Source organism: Lonchura striata, chromosome 6 (assembly GCF_046129695.1).
Source record: "Lonchura striata isolate bLonStr1 chromosome 6, bLonStr1.mat, whole genome shotgun sequence".
NCBI lineage: Eukaryota > Metazoa > Chordata > Aves > Passeriformes > Estrildidae > Lonchura > Lonchura striata.
This window is the reverse complement of record NC_134608.1, coordinates 32,630,288-32,650,043: the sequence shown is the minus strand read 5'-3', so window position 1 is coordinate 32,650,043 and position 19,756 is coordinate 32,630,288. Positions and strand designations below refer to the sequence as shown.

Sequence of the window (19,756 nt, the reverse complement as noted above, 5' to 3'; positions counted from 1 at the left end):
ATATTTTGCATGAGATAAGTATATTTAAGCAGATGGTCAGAATCTGATACAGGCAATTTGATTCCACACCCCTCCCATAAGAAACAAGATGGCCTAAGGACAGTAAATGAGTAAAATCAAAGAACAGTTCTTAAAATTATGTGTTAAGAATCAGTTTTCAACAGAAAATCCACATTTTCTTATACAGCTGTAATTACAGGAGTTCGGAATCTAGGTCCTGTTTGATGATTAGACAGAATACTGACAAAAGTATATGACCTGATTTAAAATTCTATTGCTGGTATTTTCAGGTATTGAGAGTTTAAATATTTAGTTTCAATTATGTTGATTCTGAAGATATTTAATAAGAATTCTTCATAATTGTATAAGGAACACACAACTGTCTAAATGGCTCCTGGATGGAGGTGATAAATTTACTCTGCTGTTCCTATTTGGTTGAAAGAAATGCTATGTTCACTATGAATTTTGTAGTGGAATTCTACTTTAAAAAGTAACTGTGTGAGAATGACATGGTTTCTCAACAACCCCTCTTCCTTGATGCTTAGGACATTGTGCTATTCCAGACAGATTAGTCTGACTACAGGGAAATTGGACAATTCACATTGGTCTAATATTCTAATAACACTGGATATTTACAATTCTGTTTACTATGCAGATTTAAAAAAATAATTGTTGTTTGTGTGTTTTCTTTTTTAAAGACTATCAGCCCTGTAAACACAACACAGTTTAAATCTTTAATTCTTCTCAGGTTTGGAAAGATAGCACCATGTGTAATAACCCTGAAGTTGCAAGTTTTCAGCTGGACTACTGTCAGGCCAGGGGACTGAACTGGCAGCACTTGAATAGAAAGCATTTTGTGTGGACAAAAACCCCAGCTAAAGTAAACTTCACAGGAAGACAAACCTCTGAGACAGTAAGAACTGAATCCTTCTCTTTTTTACTTTATTGACAAAGGTCTTTTAAATTTCAATGAGAATATTAATAAAAGTCTGCACATGTTGTGAAAGAAGTGGAATAGCACAGGTGATGCTGAGAGTGTAATTTCCCAGCAGAACATCTGTCTTTTCTGCAAAAGCAAAGGATTGAATTCAGATTATCTTTCAGACCTCACTCTGGACTTGCAGTCACAGAAAAATTGCCTAGAAAGTGAATATGTATTATCTAACAATTGATGAAGAATGATAAACCCCCAAGCCCTCAAAAGCCGTCTTCAGAAAGGAAGAACCATTTAAGGCTGAAAGAAATGGTGCCCCAGCTTCTAAACCTCTTTCTTCTGTTCCACAGCAGCTTGCCCCAAATAGATAGTCACATAAAAAAATTGGATTCTACAGCGCAACACAATCTACTTATTGTAATGGAATAACTTATGGAAAGTAATGTTGCAACTTAGAGTGGGTTATGGAGTCCTTCCCTGAAAAAAACTCTTGTTTAACAAAAACAAACAGAAAAAACCCACGCCCTCCCCACTTCCCACCAAAAATACTATACAAGAAAACTGTAAACAAAATATTAATGATGCCCAAATTTGGCCCAGAGTTGTTTTACCAGATTTCAAAGGCATAAAATGAACTCTCTTTGGAAGAAGTAAATATTTACCTATAATTTACCAAAGGACAATTCTGGACCAAAAATGTGGTATAATGGCAGGAAAGAAAACACAAAAGAAAGAGAAGCACAGTTTGAGAGGGAGAGAGAAGCAGGATGGATGTGGCAAGGCAGAAGATGGTGTATGCAAAAAGAGACATGGGCCTATGCTGTAAGACTAGTGTTTAAAATGGAAGAGGCTCTCTTATTTCTCACTGAAAAACATGAAAAGAGAAAATGAGGAATGGACCTGCTGCAAAATAACCAAGCGATTCAGCAACTGTGGAATGAAATTCAGTGAGATAACATAGTCCTAAAGAAAAAAGCAAAAAACCAAAAATACAGAACACAAACATTTGAAACAATCTACTGAAACAAACTAAGTAAAATATGTGATCCAAAGGACACAGATAAAAGCTACTAGAGAAGGAGGAAAAATGTTAGCAGACAAAGACAGTGCTAAAGAAGTAAAATGGAAGTCAAGAGAGAGTCTTTCAACAAAGTGGAGGAACAGAAGGAGCCCAAACCCATAGCGCAAAGCAATGTTTGCGAATGGAAAACAGCTCCTTTGAGCAGAATAGTTACTCTCGAGTTGTAGCCTCTATTCCTCCTCAGTTCATCTTTAAGCCCTTCCAACCTATAGTGGAGCTAGTGTATGGACAAAAACAAGAGATTTATAATGAACAGAGCAGCTGAGATTTGCAGATCAAATCTTCTAATATAAAAAACGTGCTGACAAAGTTTTGCTCTTAAAATGTCCAAATGACAATGGTAACAAAAGACAGCTGGCTTAACATACAGCCTCTCACAGGTCATTTTTTTAATTCTGTGCACACAGAGGACTTCATATTTACTTTTTGATTTCTTATACCCAGCCTAAAGTTTCCATGTTATCACTCACCTGATGGGCAACATATGCAGTATGAGAAATAATTTGCTTCCCACAAATTTTAAAAGCAGCTGTGGAAGACGAATCCATGATAATAAAATAAAAGGCTTGATTAGCTACACTTGATCGTTTCCCAACCTATGCTCACAGCTGCAGAATACAAACCAAGTTTTAACATAACTGACATCAAAATTATTACATAATACTTCTGTTTAATATGAATTGCACATTCTTATCCTAAATGTTATTTTTAATCAAACCTACAGTAAAATGATTTTTAATAAAACCCACCAGTTCCCTAACACATACAATTTTGGCAACAATGGAGCTTTTTATAAACTGAGTCATGTGCTTTAAGTGCCTTTTAAAATATTCATTATTTGTATGTTTTACTACTTTGTTATTTATGTCATTTACAAAAAAATCTGTATTATTTTCACAGCTACTGTTAACTGAGGAATCCATGCTACATTGCATATAGTACCAAGACTGACTAGGGAGAATTATTATTAGGAGAATTTACTGTAATTCTTCTCATTCACAGGTAGTTACAGAAATAACAACCTATGGCTGTCTTTTCTTTCACAGGGAAAGTATAGACTTATTGTTTGTCCATTCTACAGCCTCTTGGCTCACAATCTATTTTGGCAGAAAACACATTGGGCTACCAGCCAGTACCATTCCCCTGCACAGTTCAGACAGAATGTAACCAAACCCAAAGCATTCAGTTCACATTACTCTGTATTTTAAACAAACTGGAAATTATGTTCTTGAAAATGTAACTTCATCATGCTGGAATGCAGAGTAAGCTTTCTCTCATAAGCTGAAGTAATAAATAGAATGTAAAATACAGTACCCAAAAATAAATAAAGGGAATGGTAAAAATAAAGAGTCCTGCTGACAGCTTCTATCTATCGGTCATGATTGGTCTGAAAAACAAAATCAGTGGCTGTACTAAACTGGATTCATTTAAACTTACATAATATGTTTTGCTGCAAATAATAATCAGTCTATTTTTTTTTTCAAGAAAAATAGAAAAAGACACAAAGAAAAGTTCATGCTACGAGTGAAAAATTAATGTGAAAAAATAATGAAAAAAGAAAACTGAGAAACCCTTCAACACTCTACCATGACTGTTAGGAATTGTTAGAGAAATTACTTACCTTTTTAAAGTCATAACAAGATTAGCACAGAGTATTAAGTCAGCTCTTCATTATGGGAGGTACAATTAAAAGCCATTGGTTATAATAAAACAAATTGCTAGACAAAGGTGAAGAGTTTCCAGCCCAATATGAAAAGCTAACTCTTACAGGAGTACATTTTAACTCAATACTACAACATGAAGAACAATTCAGAACAATGACATCAAAACATGAGTTACCACCAACAGAAAGAGCCCATTTCTCAGGAACACAGAGCCTGCAGGAGGCTGCCCCATAACCTTTAGCACTTATGGGAAAGCACATTGCTCCACTCTGAGGAAAGCATGCAGAATGTGGAACCACCAGCAGAAACCCAAACAGGCAGACACAGAGGACTAAGGTACAGCAGCGGGGATGAGTTCGCCAAGCTGTAATGAAGGAAGCTGGGTAAGCAAAGCACAGCAGCTGTTTACAATTTCAGAACTGCATTCTCACTCTCCCAAATACCAGGCAGACCTCCTCATGAGGCACCTACTGCACTTACTGCTGGTGAGAAAGTGCATAACTCATGCAGCCTTTCCTCAAAACTTCAGCAGCTTTATGAAGACAACATACCTGCTGTGATGTGGGACAGTGTGCTGCTGCTGCTGCTTTTGTTCTGCATGTGATTTATTAGTAATTCATGGCCCGAGTTCTGTGCAATATACACTGTGCACGTGCCATTTGAATGGTCTCTGAAATATTTGCCTGCTTTAACCAGATTTCAAATCACATGTGATCTGATTTATAACTGTAGGGGTTTGCACAGTGTCTTCTGCCTAAACTACCTTCTATCCTCTAAGAGTGCAACATACATTATTCACTGTCTCTAAATAAACAGATAAGAGAAAACTAAACCATGAATATCCATGTCTGAAGCTGCTATGATAATACTTATAAAACTGATTTTGGCATGTTATTCTAAGCAATATCCACAAGGTTAAACTAGGAGCAAATAAAAATGCAATGAAATACATTGTTGATTTCACTAAAAAAACTGTGCTGAATGTATCCTGAAGAACAGAGAGAATAGCTTTGATTGAATTAATATAGAATATAAAAGCAAAGTTAAAAAAAATTCACAAGAATGGCTAGGGTCAGAAGGGACCTTAAAGATCATCTAGTTCCAAAAAAAAAGTGCATCTGGAATTGTGAACTTCACAAAACATTCAATAAATATGTGAGGATTACAAAATCCTATTACAACATGCTATCTTCCAATTTCAGGAATCAATTCTTATTCAAACACATTTACACTGAACTGAACACACAAGGTCTTAAGAGAATGCTTTATGGCCATCTGAATTAGGACTAAAATCAGTTCAAAACAGCAGAATATTTTTTCCTATTATACTGAGACCACTTCTGAAATGGAAAGAAAAGTGAGCACAAAGGAATTTGATAGCAGCAGACATTACTCATTAACACAATTTTTAAAACAAGCACTACTGATGGTGGGATTAATCTCACCAAAATTTAAATATGAATACTAAATAAAGTGGTATTCCACACAAGAGATCACTCATTTGGAGTCAGTGTGAAGAAATAAACAGAAAATTATTTGAAGCCAAAATAATTTTAGGAGCCGATTTTTACAACTTATTAAGTGTTAAAAATCTGGGCTGGACACTGAACAAAAGTCAATTTTAAATCTTGAATATGTCACTGTCTTCATCCATACATTACTGAGCTCTATTTTCTGAGTTTTTTTGTAATCACCCACACTTCACATACAGATTTATTGAATTTTGATAATTGTTTCCCAGTAGACTATGAACACACATATGGAATTATATGGTCAGATTAGGGTTTATCCTAACTACTATTCAAACAGGAGTATGGAAGAGGATTGATAAATACAGTGTTGAAACATAAGGGCTGAAGTAGTTCCTTTGACAGGAGCAGTATTAAAAAAAGAGGCATTATCCAGTATTTCAAACAATATTGAATTAAAAAGCATTTTTTAGATTAGTTATCTCTCAACAGAAATTGGCATTGTCCTGGAGAGGTAAAATCAACACATTTATTTATCCTAAAAGAGGATTAAAAGAAATCTTAACACACCAACTAAAACTGCAAGCTGAACACCTCACAATGAACAGACAGGAAGAACTGTCATATATACAGGAAAAAACGGAGACAAAATAGCAAATCACAGTAAGCTAACAGGAAAGCCAACTGGCTGCTACAAACTGGCAGTATAGGCTTCATAGTTGAGAATTAAAAGAAGCAAAGAAGGATTTCTTCTCTTCAGAGTAGTTTTAATGAAATGTTTACCTTAGTATGAAAAAAAGAAAAAAAGCTGCATTTTCTGTTCTTAGGAGGGCGGACAGCATACAGATAAGCTGTATGAGTAACACTGGAAAGACGGCATGTTTCAGTGATATTTTAGGGGTGGTTCAGAGCTTATTCAAGATCATACTGCTTTTTGTTCAGAAAATCTGCATTAATTATAATACCCAAATACAAAGAGATCAGGTATCTTGTATAAACTAAAGATTATATTAATCCAAGTCATAAACATTATTGCCAAATTTGTACACAAACTCCACCTGTGCTATCAAAATTCAAGTGGAATTTGTAAGACACAAAAAATCTCTGGAAACACTGCACTTAAAAAAATGAAACGTTCTACTACTTGTGTTACTAACTGAACAAAATCTTTTTTGTTTGATTGAAAATCTTGAACATTCTCCAAATGCCCTGGAAACAGTCTCCAGTTTGAGAAGCAGATAGTGTAAACAAAGGCAAGGAGAATAAGATGTATTTCCTGAGAGGTACAAGAGCAAAAAAAAATCCTGTTGTCCTTGTTGTTTGCCACAGAAATGGTATTTACTTGCCTATTTTTATATAATTTCACACCCTGGCAATTTGACTGAAAAACCATTTAGCCTTATGAGTATGCATTAGATATCTGAGTTGTATCCTGTCTGACTCTCTGTCCCAGATTAACCAAATTTTCAGCTGATTTCATGAATGATGTATAGAAATTCATGTCTTCAAGCACACCATAAATTACTCTTGACTAGTATGGTTGACATTTTAAAAAGTTTCATTTCTATTACAAGTATTTTGCTTTTCAATGAAATTTCAATTATTTTCACATTTTTATTTCTTTACCCAGCAGCAGCCAATTTCAAAGCAGCATTAAATAAATAGTGAAATATCAACATTACTGGAAAAAAATGGAAATTATTGAATAGCATGAACCTCAAAATTAAATTTCAAAATAAATTCTTTATTCAAATGTAGTCAAGTAAAATTGGCAAGTTTAAGTGAAATGACTTTTAGGACAGATCAGTGTTATGTGGGCAACTCATTTTTCTTTGACAAGAAGGCATTGTAATTTCATCATAATTATTTCAGCAAGGCTTCTGCATAAGACAAGATAAGGCTACTTCATTTTAATCTCCCTACTCAAAGCTTAGTTTCATGTTTTACTTACTAAACGTTATTCAAACTGTCTGCTAAATGGGCAATTATTCAATTCTTTATCAATTTCTCTGTTTGGCTCAGTTCTACTAAACAAAACCTTGTAATACAAAGGAATTTATTTTTAAAAAATCTTGGTGAAGCAGAGGGATTAGTTGATTTTAGAAATTAAGAACTGAGACCCAGAGGCATCTAGAGTACATTTAACCTAACATGCCAACAGTCGAATTGCAGAGATTAGATCCTCAGTTGCCATTTATTTCAAGTGCATTTGGAATGCCCAGTACAGAATCACAGAATGATTTGCATTGGAAAGGACCTTAAAGGTAATCCAGTTCCAACCCCCTGCCAAGGGTAGGGATGCCTTCCAGCAGACCAGGTTGCCCAGAGCCCTGTCCTACTTTGTACGCTTCCAGGGATGGGGCAACCACAGCTTCTTGGACAACATGTTCCAGTGCCTCACCACCCTTAACATCTAATGTGAACCTGCCCTCAAAGCCATTTTCCCTTGGTGCATCGCTACATGCCTTTGTAAAAAATACTCTTTTCAGCTCTCTTGTGGTCCCCTTCAGGTACTGGAAGGCTGCAAAGGTCTTTCTGGAGCTTTCTGTTCTCCAGGCTGAACAGCACCAACTCTTTTAGCCTGTCTTCACAGGACAGATGCTCCAGCCATGGAACCATCTCCTGGCCCTCCTCTGGACTCACTCCAACAGGTCCATGTCCTTCCTGTGTTGGGATCTCAGAGCACCTGGGATCTCACCAGAGCAGAGATGCAGAATCCCCTTCATTACACTGCTGCCCACACTTCCCTGGATGCAGCCCAGGATACAATTGGCTTTCTGGGCTGGGAGTGCACACTGCCAGTGTGGTATGATGCGAAAAACACACAATATGTGTCTCAAAAAGGACAAATAGAAAATGAGTACAAGAAGTACAAGAAGTTTTTACAGCAATAAAAATTAAGTCAGCACTGATGTGGAGACAGGAAGTATGACAGAGGCTGCCTTGGCACCCTTTCAGGCCTTCTGCTACAGAACTGATTCTTGCTCCAAAAGCAGCAGAGATGGAGTCTCCATTCACCACACCTGCTACTGCTGGGAAACACAATTCAGTTTTCTTAATATCTAGTTATTGTCAATATCTGAATAAATGTTGGTGAGGAGTTGGCAGAAGCATGTTTGGAATTTTCAACATTACTGCTTCTGTGCCTATCTGCTCCTAGGCCTACAGCCTCCATCCCTTTGATCCAAGGTCTGTGGAGCCAAAAACATCTCTCCATTGAAGTTTGAATGAGTCTGACTCTAACTTCTAAGCTAAGGAAGCTTACAATACCTATTTCATGCTTACAATCTGATCTTCCTGGAAGCTGACCACACAGGAAACACTCCATGTATTTCTATGTTAAAGGAACATGAACACAGGTAAACAGGAAAAAAGCCATCAAAACTTATAAACTCTGCTCTGTGACTTTGTGGCTTCAAAAGCCACCAATCAAATGAGCAGTGAACCTCCAGGCCCAAAGAGGTAGCAAAAGCCACTATCTAATTTCTTATATTTTTTAAAGTATCTTTAAATTAAATTTCACCTTTTTCTTGTTGGTGTTACCAGAAATTTTGGTTGGAGATTTTTATAGCTATTATCATTCTAAAGTGAATGGTTGGAATACTTTTTTAACTATATGAGCAGGAACAAAACACATTTCCCCATGTAGTATGAGCATAACTTCTGTACTAGCATAACTTCAAAGAAGTTGATTTTAGTTGATCTTAATATTTTTATTTAAGCTAGGAAGATTAAATGTGAAGGGCTTCAAATACAAGAGCCAAAACTAGTAAATATAGGGTAACAATAATCTTATATTTGGTGTATATTATAGTCTCTCATGTATACAATATTCAGTCAAAACCTCAGACTTGTACACTTTAAAGTATAAAAACAAATAAAGATCTTTAAAGTTTAAGATTCAAGCTAGGGAGCAACAATGGTAAGAAAAATAATTATTAATTTCATTAATCCATCTGAGTAGTAAATATCAGATACTGAACTTATTGTATGAAGAGCTAGATTTCTGTCTTTGAGCTGAGACAGAAACTCAGACTATATTCCTCTGAGGAGAATCCTTAAAATGAAATCAGAATGGTCGTGGATGAATAACATGAAGATTTCAGAGTGTTCATAAGCTACAGAAAGGAGAGGCTGGAACTGAAAACATTTGAACAAATGCTGCACTAAAAACTATTGTTAAACCCAAAGAAATTATTTTTGAAAGTAACCAGAAATGCAAATGAAAAAAGGGGATTTGCATTTCAGATTTTGCTCTGAGCCTCAAAGGCTCAACAGGATATGATTCCTTTAGTGTTGTCTTGAATTTGGCAGTCTGGATTACAAGGTCCAGCACAACAGCAATCACCAGGCTCTCCACAGCAGATATGCACCTGAGAACACAATGCTAATTGGGCTGGGCTTGTGGCAGCACTGAATTTTGGAAACTCAAAGATGAGAAAGGGAAATAGAAAATATCGTGAATAAGGACATTCATTCCGTCCTCCAGTTCTCAAAAACCCCCAAACTTTATGGCAAGAATGCTTAGCAAAAAAAGTTGTTCCCATATTAAAACTGGCATTTGAAAAATGGGGAAACCAGGAAGATAACTTATGGAGCACTCACAGGAACCCACTGACATTTGAGCTGTGCATTACTGATACTGACACTGCTGTGACTATCTAACTTGATTTCTATGTATTTAAACAGACTGCCCACTAGAAATACATGTAAATTAAATCACATGCATGTCATTTTACATCAGTGATTTCTCCAAAAGCTTTAACAGCACTAGAAGCTTTCCTCTACTTTAATTAATTGCTATTTCAGACTTTAGAGTACTTTTTTTTAAATAGATTTTATTACTAAAGCTGACTCTTCAGAGTTAGATTGATTTGGGAGCTGGAGCTAAAGAAGAGTTGCACTAAGTGTTATTACTAGTGAAACAAAATGCAAAATAATGTCTGGCTTCTCAAACAAGTTGATTTAAGTAGTAAGCAAATAAATTCTAAACACTGTGTGCTGGTGAGCAGCACAATAAAAAGAAAACAGTTGTTGTCTAGAACAAAACCTTCACAGTTATATCTATTCAAGCCAATTTTATTGCCATGCAATCAAAGGTATGGTACAGAACAAGAAAACAGAAAAAAAACCCCTTTGATTAAATCAATGTATTTACAGTGAAATAATGTTAAGACTAACTTTGGAAAATGCAAAGGAGCCTATGCTGTAATCAAACGAAATGGAAACGACATTGATAGCTCTTTGGCTCAATCTAATTTGTTTCAAAAAGGATTGCACATCTCTACTATAAGGCAAGGTGAAATGTCTTCCTGGTTTGTGGTACAAGAAGCAAGGGGGAATAATAATTAAAAATTGAAACATGAAGATTTGTCTTGAAACAAAATTTTTAAATTCCAGATGGGGAAGGATAGAAATTATTTATTTGCCCTTTTTCTTATAAATGTAGATCCGGAAAGCATAACAAAAATCAACAAAAAGTAGGTTGCATAGATAAGGTTTAAGCCAAAATCTGCTACATTAAATGAGATGTCGTTCAAAATCCTATCTTTTATCACTCTCCCAAATGTTAAATAGTTTTCTTTGTAAATTAACTTAGTGCTTGAACTGAACTTATTAGTACTGAATGAAAGTGCAAAATGTTAATATGAAGGGATAACTTTATTTGGCAGAAGTCAAAAGCTAAGTACCATGCACAGAGAAGGTGTAGGCTTCAGTAACATTTTCCTTGTCTTTTGAATGTATGAACGAATAATGGATCTGATTTGAGATTCAGCAATGGTTGAGTAAAGATAAATAGTACTTAAAGTACAAATATAGCAACATCTGCTAAAGAATGAAAAAAAATCTGATGCCATTAATCAAAATTATTAATGTATACTTTGATCAGATTATTGCAATAACATGCTGTCCTTCCTGATGTAACTTTGAAATTTTGCCATACTCTTTTCTTATACTACAATGAGAATACTATAGAAGATGTTTGTAATCTTAAACCTAAACTAATCCTAATATCATGAATGAAGATAGCACTAGCAAAACTATTTTCTATGAATAAGGAAGATCACTGTTTTTATCTAAGTTTTTGCATTTTAATGCACTGAGGAAACCATGCTTCTCTAAAAGTAAGAATTGTAATTAATTTTTTTAAACCATAAAATAAGGTGGTACTACTAGCAAATCAAAATGCAATCATTTTGGCAATTGGCAAATAGAAAGCTCTGATTTCTTGCTCATGTTCAAAAGAGAAATGCCTATAAATTCTAATTTTACTTAAAAACTCATTGTTCTATTTGCAACTGCAAAAAAATCAAAACCACAGAAAACCAGAAGGAGATCATGCCAACATAGTTGGACAACCCCCAAATGATTATTGGATTGTTATTGGCTCTGTTGTGTTCATTTATTTCTTGGAAAAACATTATTTAAAATTTGAAAGAGCATCTCTGCAAAGTATATGGCATTCATAAGGCAACAAGATAGGGAATCTGAATTTAATGCAGAAATTTCTGTTCAATGGCTCAGTATATTTTTGTATGTCAGATGTAATGAACCAAGTTCTCTATCTGCTGGACTTCTACATGAAATCAGAGAAAAGAACAGGGGCCCTGCTTACATTTACTCAATCTGGACTATGTAGAGCAGATTTGCAACAGATATCAACAGGGAACTTAGCATCCTGTACCTGAAACTGAATTCAGGTTCTGTGCTGGTGGTAAACATCTAAAAGCCAGAGCTGCAGTTCCTGGTCATTCAGCACTGCCTTCTAGTCAAACTAGTTTAAGCAGAAGGAGAACCAGCCTCTTACCTGACTTAAATTCTGAAAACAAGATTGAGTTGTTTACATTTTGTAATGTACGCTATATAAAATACTTTAACCTACAGGACTTTAAAATCTGAATGGTCTTCTGAAGTCAACTACCTATGGCAGGAAATAGTGTTTCCTATTCTCTGAATATTGCTCCTTAATTCCCTGTACTGGTGACTCAATAAGATAATACAGGTCTCTGCTGTGGTATTAACAATGCTAAGTACACAGTTAAATCCCATCAATCAATATGCAGCCAATACATTTTCCAAACCTATCTTTACAGAAAAAATATTCTTTGTGGGAGAGAGAACTAATGCAGTATTTTGCAGATCTTTCACAACAAAAGACATCATGTTCTAACCACTCAGTGAGGCTAAATAAAACACATGACAAGCTATGGACATGAGTGTCTTCCTCTTTGAAAAAGTTTATTTTTTGGAAAGCAGGGAGTAGCACTGCAATAAACATTTTGTTGCCACTATCCTTCCAACAAGCAGATCAACAGGTTTCCTTCATTACGCTTTTAGCCAAACACAGCACATGCAAAAGCCAGAGGACAGGGAGAGAGAGGGAGAGAGAAACTGATGCTGCTAATAGAAAGTTTGAGATACAAATGAGAATAAAAAATGGTGCCACTGCATAACACTACCTAAATGTAATTTTATAAATTAGGAGACTATGGCCCTTCATTGAATAATCTGTCCAATTTACATTGTGAATGATATTTTTGAGATATAAGCTGATGTCAGAGTAGTTCTGAAAATTTAAGTGAAGCTGATTTGATTTACTATCTTAAGTGAACTAAACTATTTAAAAATAAACTATGTTTTGTGACAACTGAATAATAACTAAATTACATATCTATACTACACATACCATACTGCACATCTGTTAAGTCATTATAAGTCCTAATTAATAATTTAATTCTTAGACAAACAATTTAAGTAGTCCTGCTAACATCCAAAAAAATTATAGTCATTAAGCTAACTGGTTTTTATCAAGGGTGAAAAATTTAATTGCAAAATGTGAAATTTAAAGAGAATATAAACTTGTATTTTATCATCGCATCATTTTAGAGAATTAAAGCTTTACTTCCCTTGATGGAAGGAAATCTCTTTTCAGAGAAACTCACTTCAATTTCACTGAATTGAATCAAAAGCATTACAGACAAGTGGAATTGTTAAGGGTCTGACTGGGGCTAAGAGGGTGTATAATAGTCCTATAACTTAATGCCTGCAACTCAACAAACCTCTCTGTACATAAAAGTAAGTAGAAAATTCTAAACTCTTTCTGCCCCTTACTCTCAAATACACATCAGCTGACCACATTTGGAATTCCACTCATGCTACTGGTGACAATAAAATGAACAGATGAAAAGAAGCTTTTTCTAATTATTGGACTCTGAGATACAAAATAGCCTCTACAAGGATGTTTTTTATGAACAAAACAGGCAGCAGATTATACCTCAAATACTTCACAATGCAGAATTCACAGGTCCTGTTTGTCTTCTGCTGGAAGATCTTTTACTTCTTCCATCAAAAACCTTCTATGTGACAGGAAATCCTTGACAGTAGACTGACTTTGCTTTTTTACAATTTGAGTTCTACAAGTGCTAGTTAATCCAATCCCAGATCTTTTCTCAACAATTAAAATTGTGATGAAATTTTACAATTAAACTAATCCATTTCCTAAAATGACATTTTAGAAATAATTTATATGAGGTAATCTCTTTAATCTTTCTTTGTACCTTTGTCAGAAGGCAGGTTCAGCTGAAATCTTAGCACTGATTCCATTTCTCTTGCCATTTTATTCCAGATATCCTCTGAAGGTCCAAACCTATCTGATGATGACTCAGATGCACAAAATTAAGGTGATCTAAATTTGATGCTTTAAGAAAAATATTTTTTTGGAATAAGAACCACAGAAATATGTGTGGACACAAAAATCCTCTTTGAGATCATATCAGAAGTGTGGTTCTTCTTTTCCCTCTGGTTATGAGACACCATTACTAATTTTCTTCCCATGATCAAAATTACTGACAGGCTTCTGGAGTTGATTTAGCAATACTTCAATTTGGGAGATTTTCTATCTTATAATTTAGAAGTCAAGATGTTATTTACTCATAGCAGCCTTTCCCATTTTCCAAAATAATAGAGAATGATGTTGAGCACTGTTTGATATGCATCCTGACATTAAGCTATATTTTTGAATGAGGATCTTAAAGATAGAAACTAGACTACAAATCCTTTATGGACCTCAGAGAACCTCCAATCCCTTCCTGCATCTTCAAATAGTTACAACTGCCACAGACATTTTCAGTTTCAATTGGTTTTTGTCTTTGGATCTGTCAGTGGCTTGAATGTTCTGCTGAAAAACACACAGGGTGGTAGGCTGCCACCAGAGAATAATGTATCCATATTTTTTATACCTTGTGCTTTTTAGATCTTGTACTGTGTGTTTTGTGAGCATGAAATTCCGATCAGCTACTGCATCACAAGATCTGGTTCAGCAGACATCCAGGCCATTTGTAGTTCAGATATTAAGATCTTGCCTTTTGACAGACTGTAAAGGATGAATTGCTTGCACAGTCCTGCAGTGCCACTTTGATACTTCAGATAGCAGATTCTTGAGCACAAATTGCAAAGCAGTGATAGTTTTGGAGAAAGCAAAAAAGTTTTTGGAATTTGATCAAGCAGGAAACCCATATATGCTGGCCAGTTACTAGCTGCAATATGTTGGTTTGTATTTCTCCTGGAGACAGTGATCCCTCCATCAAGTGAAGGACAAATGACTGAAGTTGCAGGCAAAGCAAGAAGACTCTAATTTCCCTGAAAGTGTGTCCTGGTGTGGGACAAATTTGGAAGGGAACTTCCAAAGGGATGTCTCATAAAGGGCAAAATTCACTCCCTTCCACTATCTGTTCAGGAGAAAAAAATGTGCTCTTCTTCTCCCCCCACTTCACTCTAGGAACCAGTCTTAAAGGTGCAACACTTATTTATAGGCTAAGCAGATGAATGGGATACAATTCAGCATCACAAAGTCACCTCAGGTCAAAGTGACTTATTTAATTCATCACCTATAAGAGCATGATCATAATTTTTGCTGATATGAACTATGAAATGCCTATTGATCCACTCATTTTTTTAAATTTAATATTGATATTCAGAAGAATGGAGTGATAATGGCTTCTGTCTTGCACCCATAAGAACTAAACTCAATTGCTTGTTCTGGTATTAGCTTAGAAAAAAGTGGCTATGCATGCATGCGAGTCTAATATAACTTATTTATTCCGTATTGGTGGTTTGATAATAATCATGATAAAAACAGTAAGGCTTTCATATAATACAGTGAACTGCACAATGAACTGCAGAATACACATCAAGTGTTTTTAAGAACACATACTTGATTATTTTTAAAACTACAGATCTATGACACAAAAACTGGTAACCATCTTTCTTCTTAAAATCTGTTCTATTACATCTTTTGTCCATTCATACACTGAAACTATGAAAACCTTTCAGTACTAAGGATAAGGAAGTGCTAGGAATGATTACTTGAGAAGCTGAAACTTTTGAGAACTAATACACAATCAGCAAGGTACGGGTCTTTCTGCTTAGGGACAAAGTGATTGAGTAGGTGAGCTCTTTATGTTTGCATTTTTTATATTGCTCATGAATAGAACATTCAGATCAGGTCTAGAACCTGGCCCACAGTGTGAGGCACAGCAAACTGTTAACTTCTTATGGGATCTTGTCACCTTTAAGGGACTCTTTTAAAATGCAGAATAAGGAACTATACGTGCTCAAGACTGATTCAGTATAGCAGGAAACCTTAAGTCCGTATTTTTGATACTCATCCATTTATCAATTACAATAATATGCTGAAATCTAATTTTTACACAGCAGGCCATGGAATTAATTTTACAGTATTTTATAAACTTTGTTTTATACCATGATGTTGTAAATTCTAATTTATCTTAAGGTATTTGTTTTTTCCTCCCCATTCTAATTACAACTGAAAGCATTTTCATTTTCAATTCTTGTTAAGATGGTACTATACCTCATTATAGAAGATCATCATAATACAAAAGTATTTCAAATGGTACATGCACTTAGTCAGATAATGACTTGAGCCAGAGCACTGGAAATTAATAATGAATTTCAGGTATCATAACCCACCTATATCTATTCAGGTAATTAGCAATCATAACCTGATGGCCATTTTTACAGAGCCCTTCCAGTTTCACTGTCCGAAAATGGGTCAGATTAACAAGTGAACCATTTTGCAGCCTTGACATCTGTAAATTTGTTATTTTTACTTAATGTAAGAGATAACTAAGGATGTTGTTATCATATAATTTATGCTCATATGCTATGTAGTAGTTGCCTAGTTACTGGATTATACATCATGGCGGTCTCAGACTGGTACAGTGATTTTAAAACCACGCTGAACATGGTTGCAGATTGATCATGCAAAATCTGCCCCCCCAGCTGATTTTTCCCCACTTGTGCACAGTGCAATGCAAAAAAAAAAAAAAAGTAAATAAAATCAAAAAAGTGTGATGGGTGAGCAGGTCGACTGTGTGAGAGAACACGTGCAAAGTATACCTCAGAAACACTATAGGTGGATGAGCACGAAGGGAGTCGAGCCTGGTTGTGCAGTGGGGAAAAGAAAACATTGTTAAAAAAGAAAAGGTGGCACAGTAAGGGTCTAAGAAGGTTTTCTGTATAGGTGGTTCCAGCACTGAGATAGTGGCAGGGGGTTCATAAAGTTTCAATGACCAGCTATTTCAGAAACTTCAAATTTATGCCTTTTAAGGTGGAAGCTTCTTAAAAGGGGAAAAAAAAAAGTACTCTACTTGAAAATAATTAAAACTAATGATGAATCTGATGACAAATATAAATTCTAGATCCACTAGATATCTGACAACACTATCTTTAGGACAATAAGGTATTCTAGGATGAAACTTTACTGATCTGTTTAATTTAAAAGTATTTATCTTATTCTAATTCTACAAAGGATACATCTTATGAGTGAAAACCCATAAGAGGTTCTGAATATCTTTACGTGTTGACATACTAAGAACCAGCATTTTGACAGAGGTTTTTCTTCAATCTCACTGCCCCAAAATCCAGAATAACTTGCAAAGTTCAATGACTAATGGCCAGATATAGGTCAGTAGAAATCTGCAGATCATGCCCCTAAGCAATGTCATGTGTGTGATTCTTGAGGGACTCTGTCCACTGTCAAGAGCTTTCAGTGCAAGTTAACACAAATTAATTGGTAACCTACAGTTTTACTGACTGCTTAAGACATATTTTGTTTATACATGATAGCCATTATTCCAAACTATTAATCACTCAGACATTAAAAAAGGACTTGCCAGTAATTTATGGAAAAATCCTTTCTTTGGGTGAAAATATTTCACATTTCACTGTCTGAAGGAGTAAAAGCAGCTTAATAAACAAAATGAAAAAAATTGTTCTTATAAATGTACTAAAAATCACGCCTTGATTTTTTTCTAGGGGTGAAAAAATTAATTATCAGAAGTCTTAGCAAAGCTTCCTTAGACTTAACAAACTGTACAGCATTTTGGACACGTCCGTGATAAAGATGAATTCAGCAAGGATTTCCACACAGGTTATTTTTCCACTTGCTGATTTAGGTATATGATGGACTGAGCAGAGAACATAGTATTCATAAGAAATCTGTCAAGAATATTTTTCAGTTTCAAATGTGTAGTTCATATTTTTTCATTGAAATATAAAATATCATTTCCAGGAAATTTCTATAGTCACATGGGTCTGTGCTAATTTATGTCTCCATTAAATATCCAACTTATTTCTTTTCTTCCTCAAAAAGTTTTAATATTCCAAAAATATTTTTCCTCCTTTCTGGCATTCTATATTTCATTTGCTCTTCTAGATATCATTGATAAGGAAATTTGAATCACTTCGCATCATCTTAAATATTCACACACACTCAAAATTTTCTTCAACTGATGAAATGTTTTCTTAAACTGAGATGAGTTGCAGAAGGATTAAGAAAAAAATAGAAAATTTCTTCAGACAAATAGCAAGACTGAAAACCACAGTTTTAAGAAATCAATTGTTATTTTTAAACAATCTATTTTATAATTATAGAAAAAATAAGAAAAAAGATCCACTCCTGACAAAGCAAGAAATGTTTCTAGAAATACAGCTTTAAAATCTTTCTAAGAAAGATAAGGTGTGCTTTAGCTCAGAACAGGGGTGCAGCTATTCACCTAAGACTTTTGGATGAGGCTGTAATTAAGATTTCCATAAATAATGTCCAGCCATTGTTCCCATGGTTTGTCTTTCAACAGCATGAAAAAATCATTAGCCTTGGTTTTGCAGGTGAGGATCCAAAGAATGCATGATTAGCAAGAATCATCATGGCATGGGTTCTTTACATATCAGCAACTAGACACACAGAAACAACAATGGTCAGAAGCTTTGGAACTATACTCTACACAAATCTAAAGAACTTGGTTCATGTTGTCCACTCCTCACACCAATTTACAAGGGGCTTGCTAGACATTTGTGCATTTTAATCTCCTCTTAGGCAACTACTCTAAATAGAATGCTATCACTTTCCTTGTCAAAGTATCCTGTAATCTATTTATCCATATTTTCATTAATAACGGAACAATTTAACTTCAGTCTTATTCCAATTAGAATTTAATAACTTTAAGTAATATAGTATTTTCTTTTTCATAGTTCCAGTTCTATAGAAGCAAATGATAATACTCCCCTCAATAAGATACCAATAATAATTATTATATTTTTTTCTTCTTACGCTCAAAAACACACACATACACAATTTCCCTTAATTCTTGTTTTCTTATTCATACATGTCTAGGCTCTCAATGTACCATTTCATTTTCTCATAACAATGAAATCAAAGGTGTACTGAAGTGCTGTAGTTCCAAACTGACCTAATGTTCTTGAGGAAAGGATTTTGTTCACAGCCTACAGGGATTGCTGTTTATCTTCAATAGGATCACAAAATGTGACTGTTTAATCTTCTGCACACTTAAAATTTCCTGATCATTTCTATGTAATTTCTTTTTTTGCTAACTGGACCCCATTTTTAAGCATCTGTCTGATTTTGGGATTTTGTAAGTGTACTGTTTCTGTGTTATTAAAATGAAATATCAACACATTTCCAAGCTCCTTTGATGTTTCTGCAATCTATCACCTACTCTACTTATAATTTGTTGTCATTTTTGAGCTTCAGTGACTGTTTGTCCAGTTGAGAGAAGGGGAAGCTCTCATTATTTTGTATACTACCTGACAACCACTACCTATTACGTTGGGTGAAGGTAATGTCCTGCCATTTGGGCTCTTTTCCCTCACAAGTATTCCATTTAAGGGGTCAAACTGTCAGTCACAGAAATTCACTATTGTGAGAATTCTTTTAAAAGAGCTATTTACACCAAATGTTTCAAATGCTGCAAGAGCAATTTGTTTTCAGTCTGAAGGCCTTATTGGCTTGACTCAGATCTTTACTAAGTGAATGTTAGAAACAAGAGTAAGAGTCATGTAAATTTAATCCTTCATCATGGTCAAAGAGAGCCATGGTACTTAAAGTAAGAGAAAATGCATGCAGGAGACCATAGGCTCTGGGACACATAGGTCTGTATGAAAAAGTAGAATCCTGGTTCCATTTAACATAATCTATTGAAAGTATCTGGCCATTGTTATGAATTCTGAGAACATTTTGCCTGAAAAAAATATCAGAATATTTGGCTTGGAACCATGCTGGTTAAAAGCC

General features: G+C 35.0%; 1 protein-coding gene across 15 annotated transcripts in view; it reads right to left on the bottom strand.

Annotated features, from left to right (window-relative positions):
• The window catches only part of GPHN (gephyrin), a 269,966-nt gene that overhangs the window by 49,401 nt on the left and 200,809 nt on the right, over nucleotides 1–19,756 (bottom strand). For 7 of the 15 annotated variants that reach the window (XM_077784085.1, XM_077784087.1, XM_077784094.1 and 4 more), the window contains 2 exons: nucleotides 16,567–16,608; nucleotides 2,170–2,232 (listed from right to left, as the gene is read on the bottom strand). The exons of 7 other annotated variants lie outside the window; for them this stretch is intronic. In XM_077784085.1, the coding sequence (XP_077640211.1) occupies nucleotides 2,170–2,232; nucleotides 16,567–16,608 (105 nt within the window). The remainder of the gene's footprint in view (nucleotides 1–2,169; nucleotides 2,233–16,566; nucleotides 16,609–19,756) is intronic. One more of the 15 variants, XM_077784097.1, reaches the window with a different exon arrangement.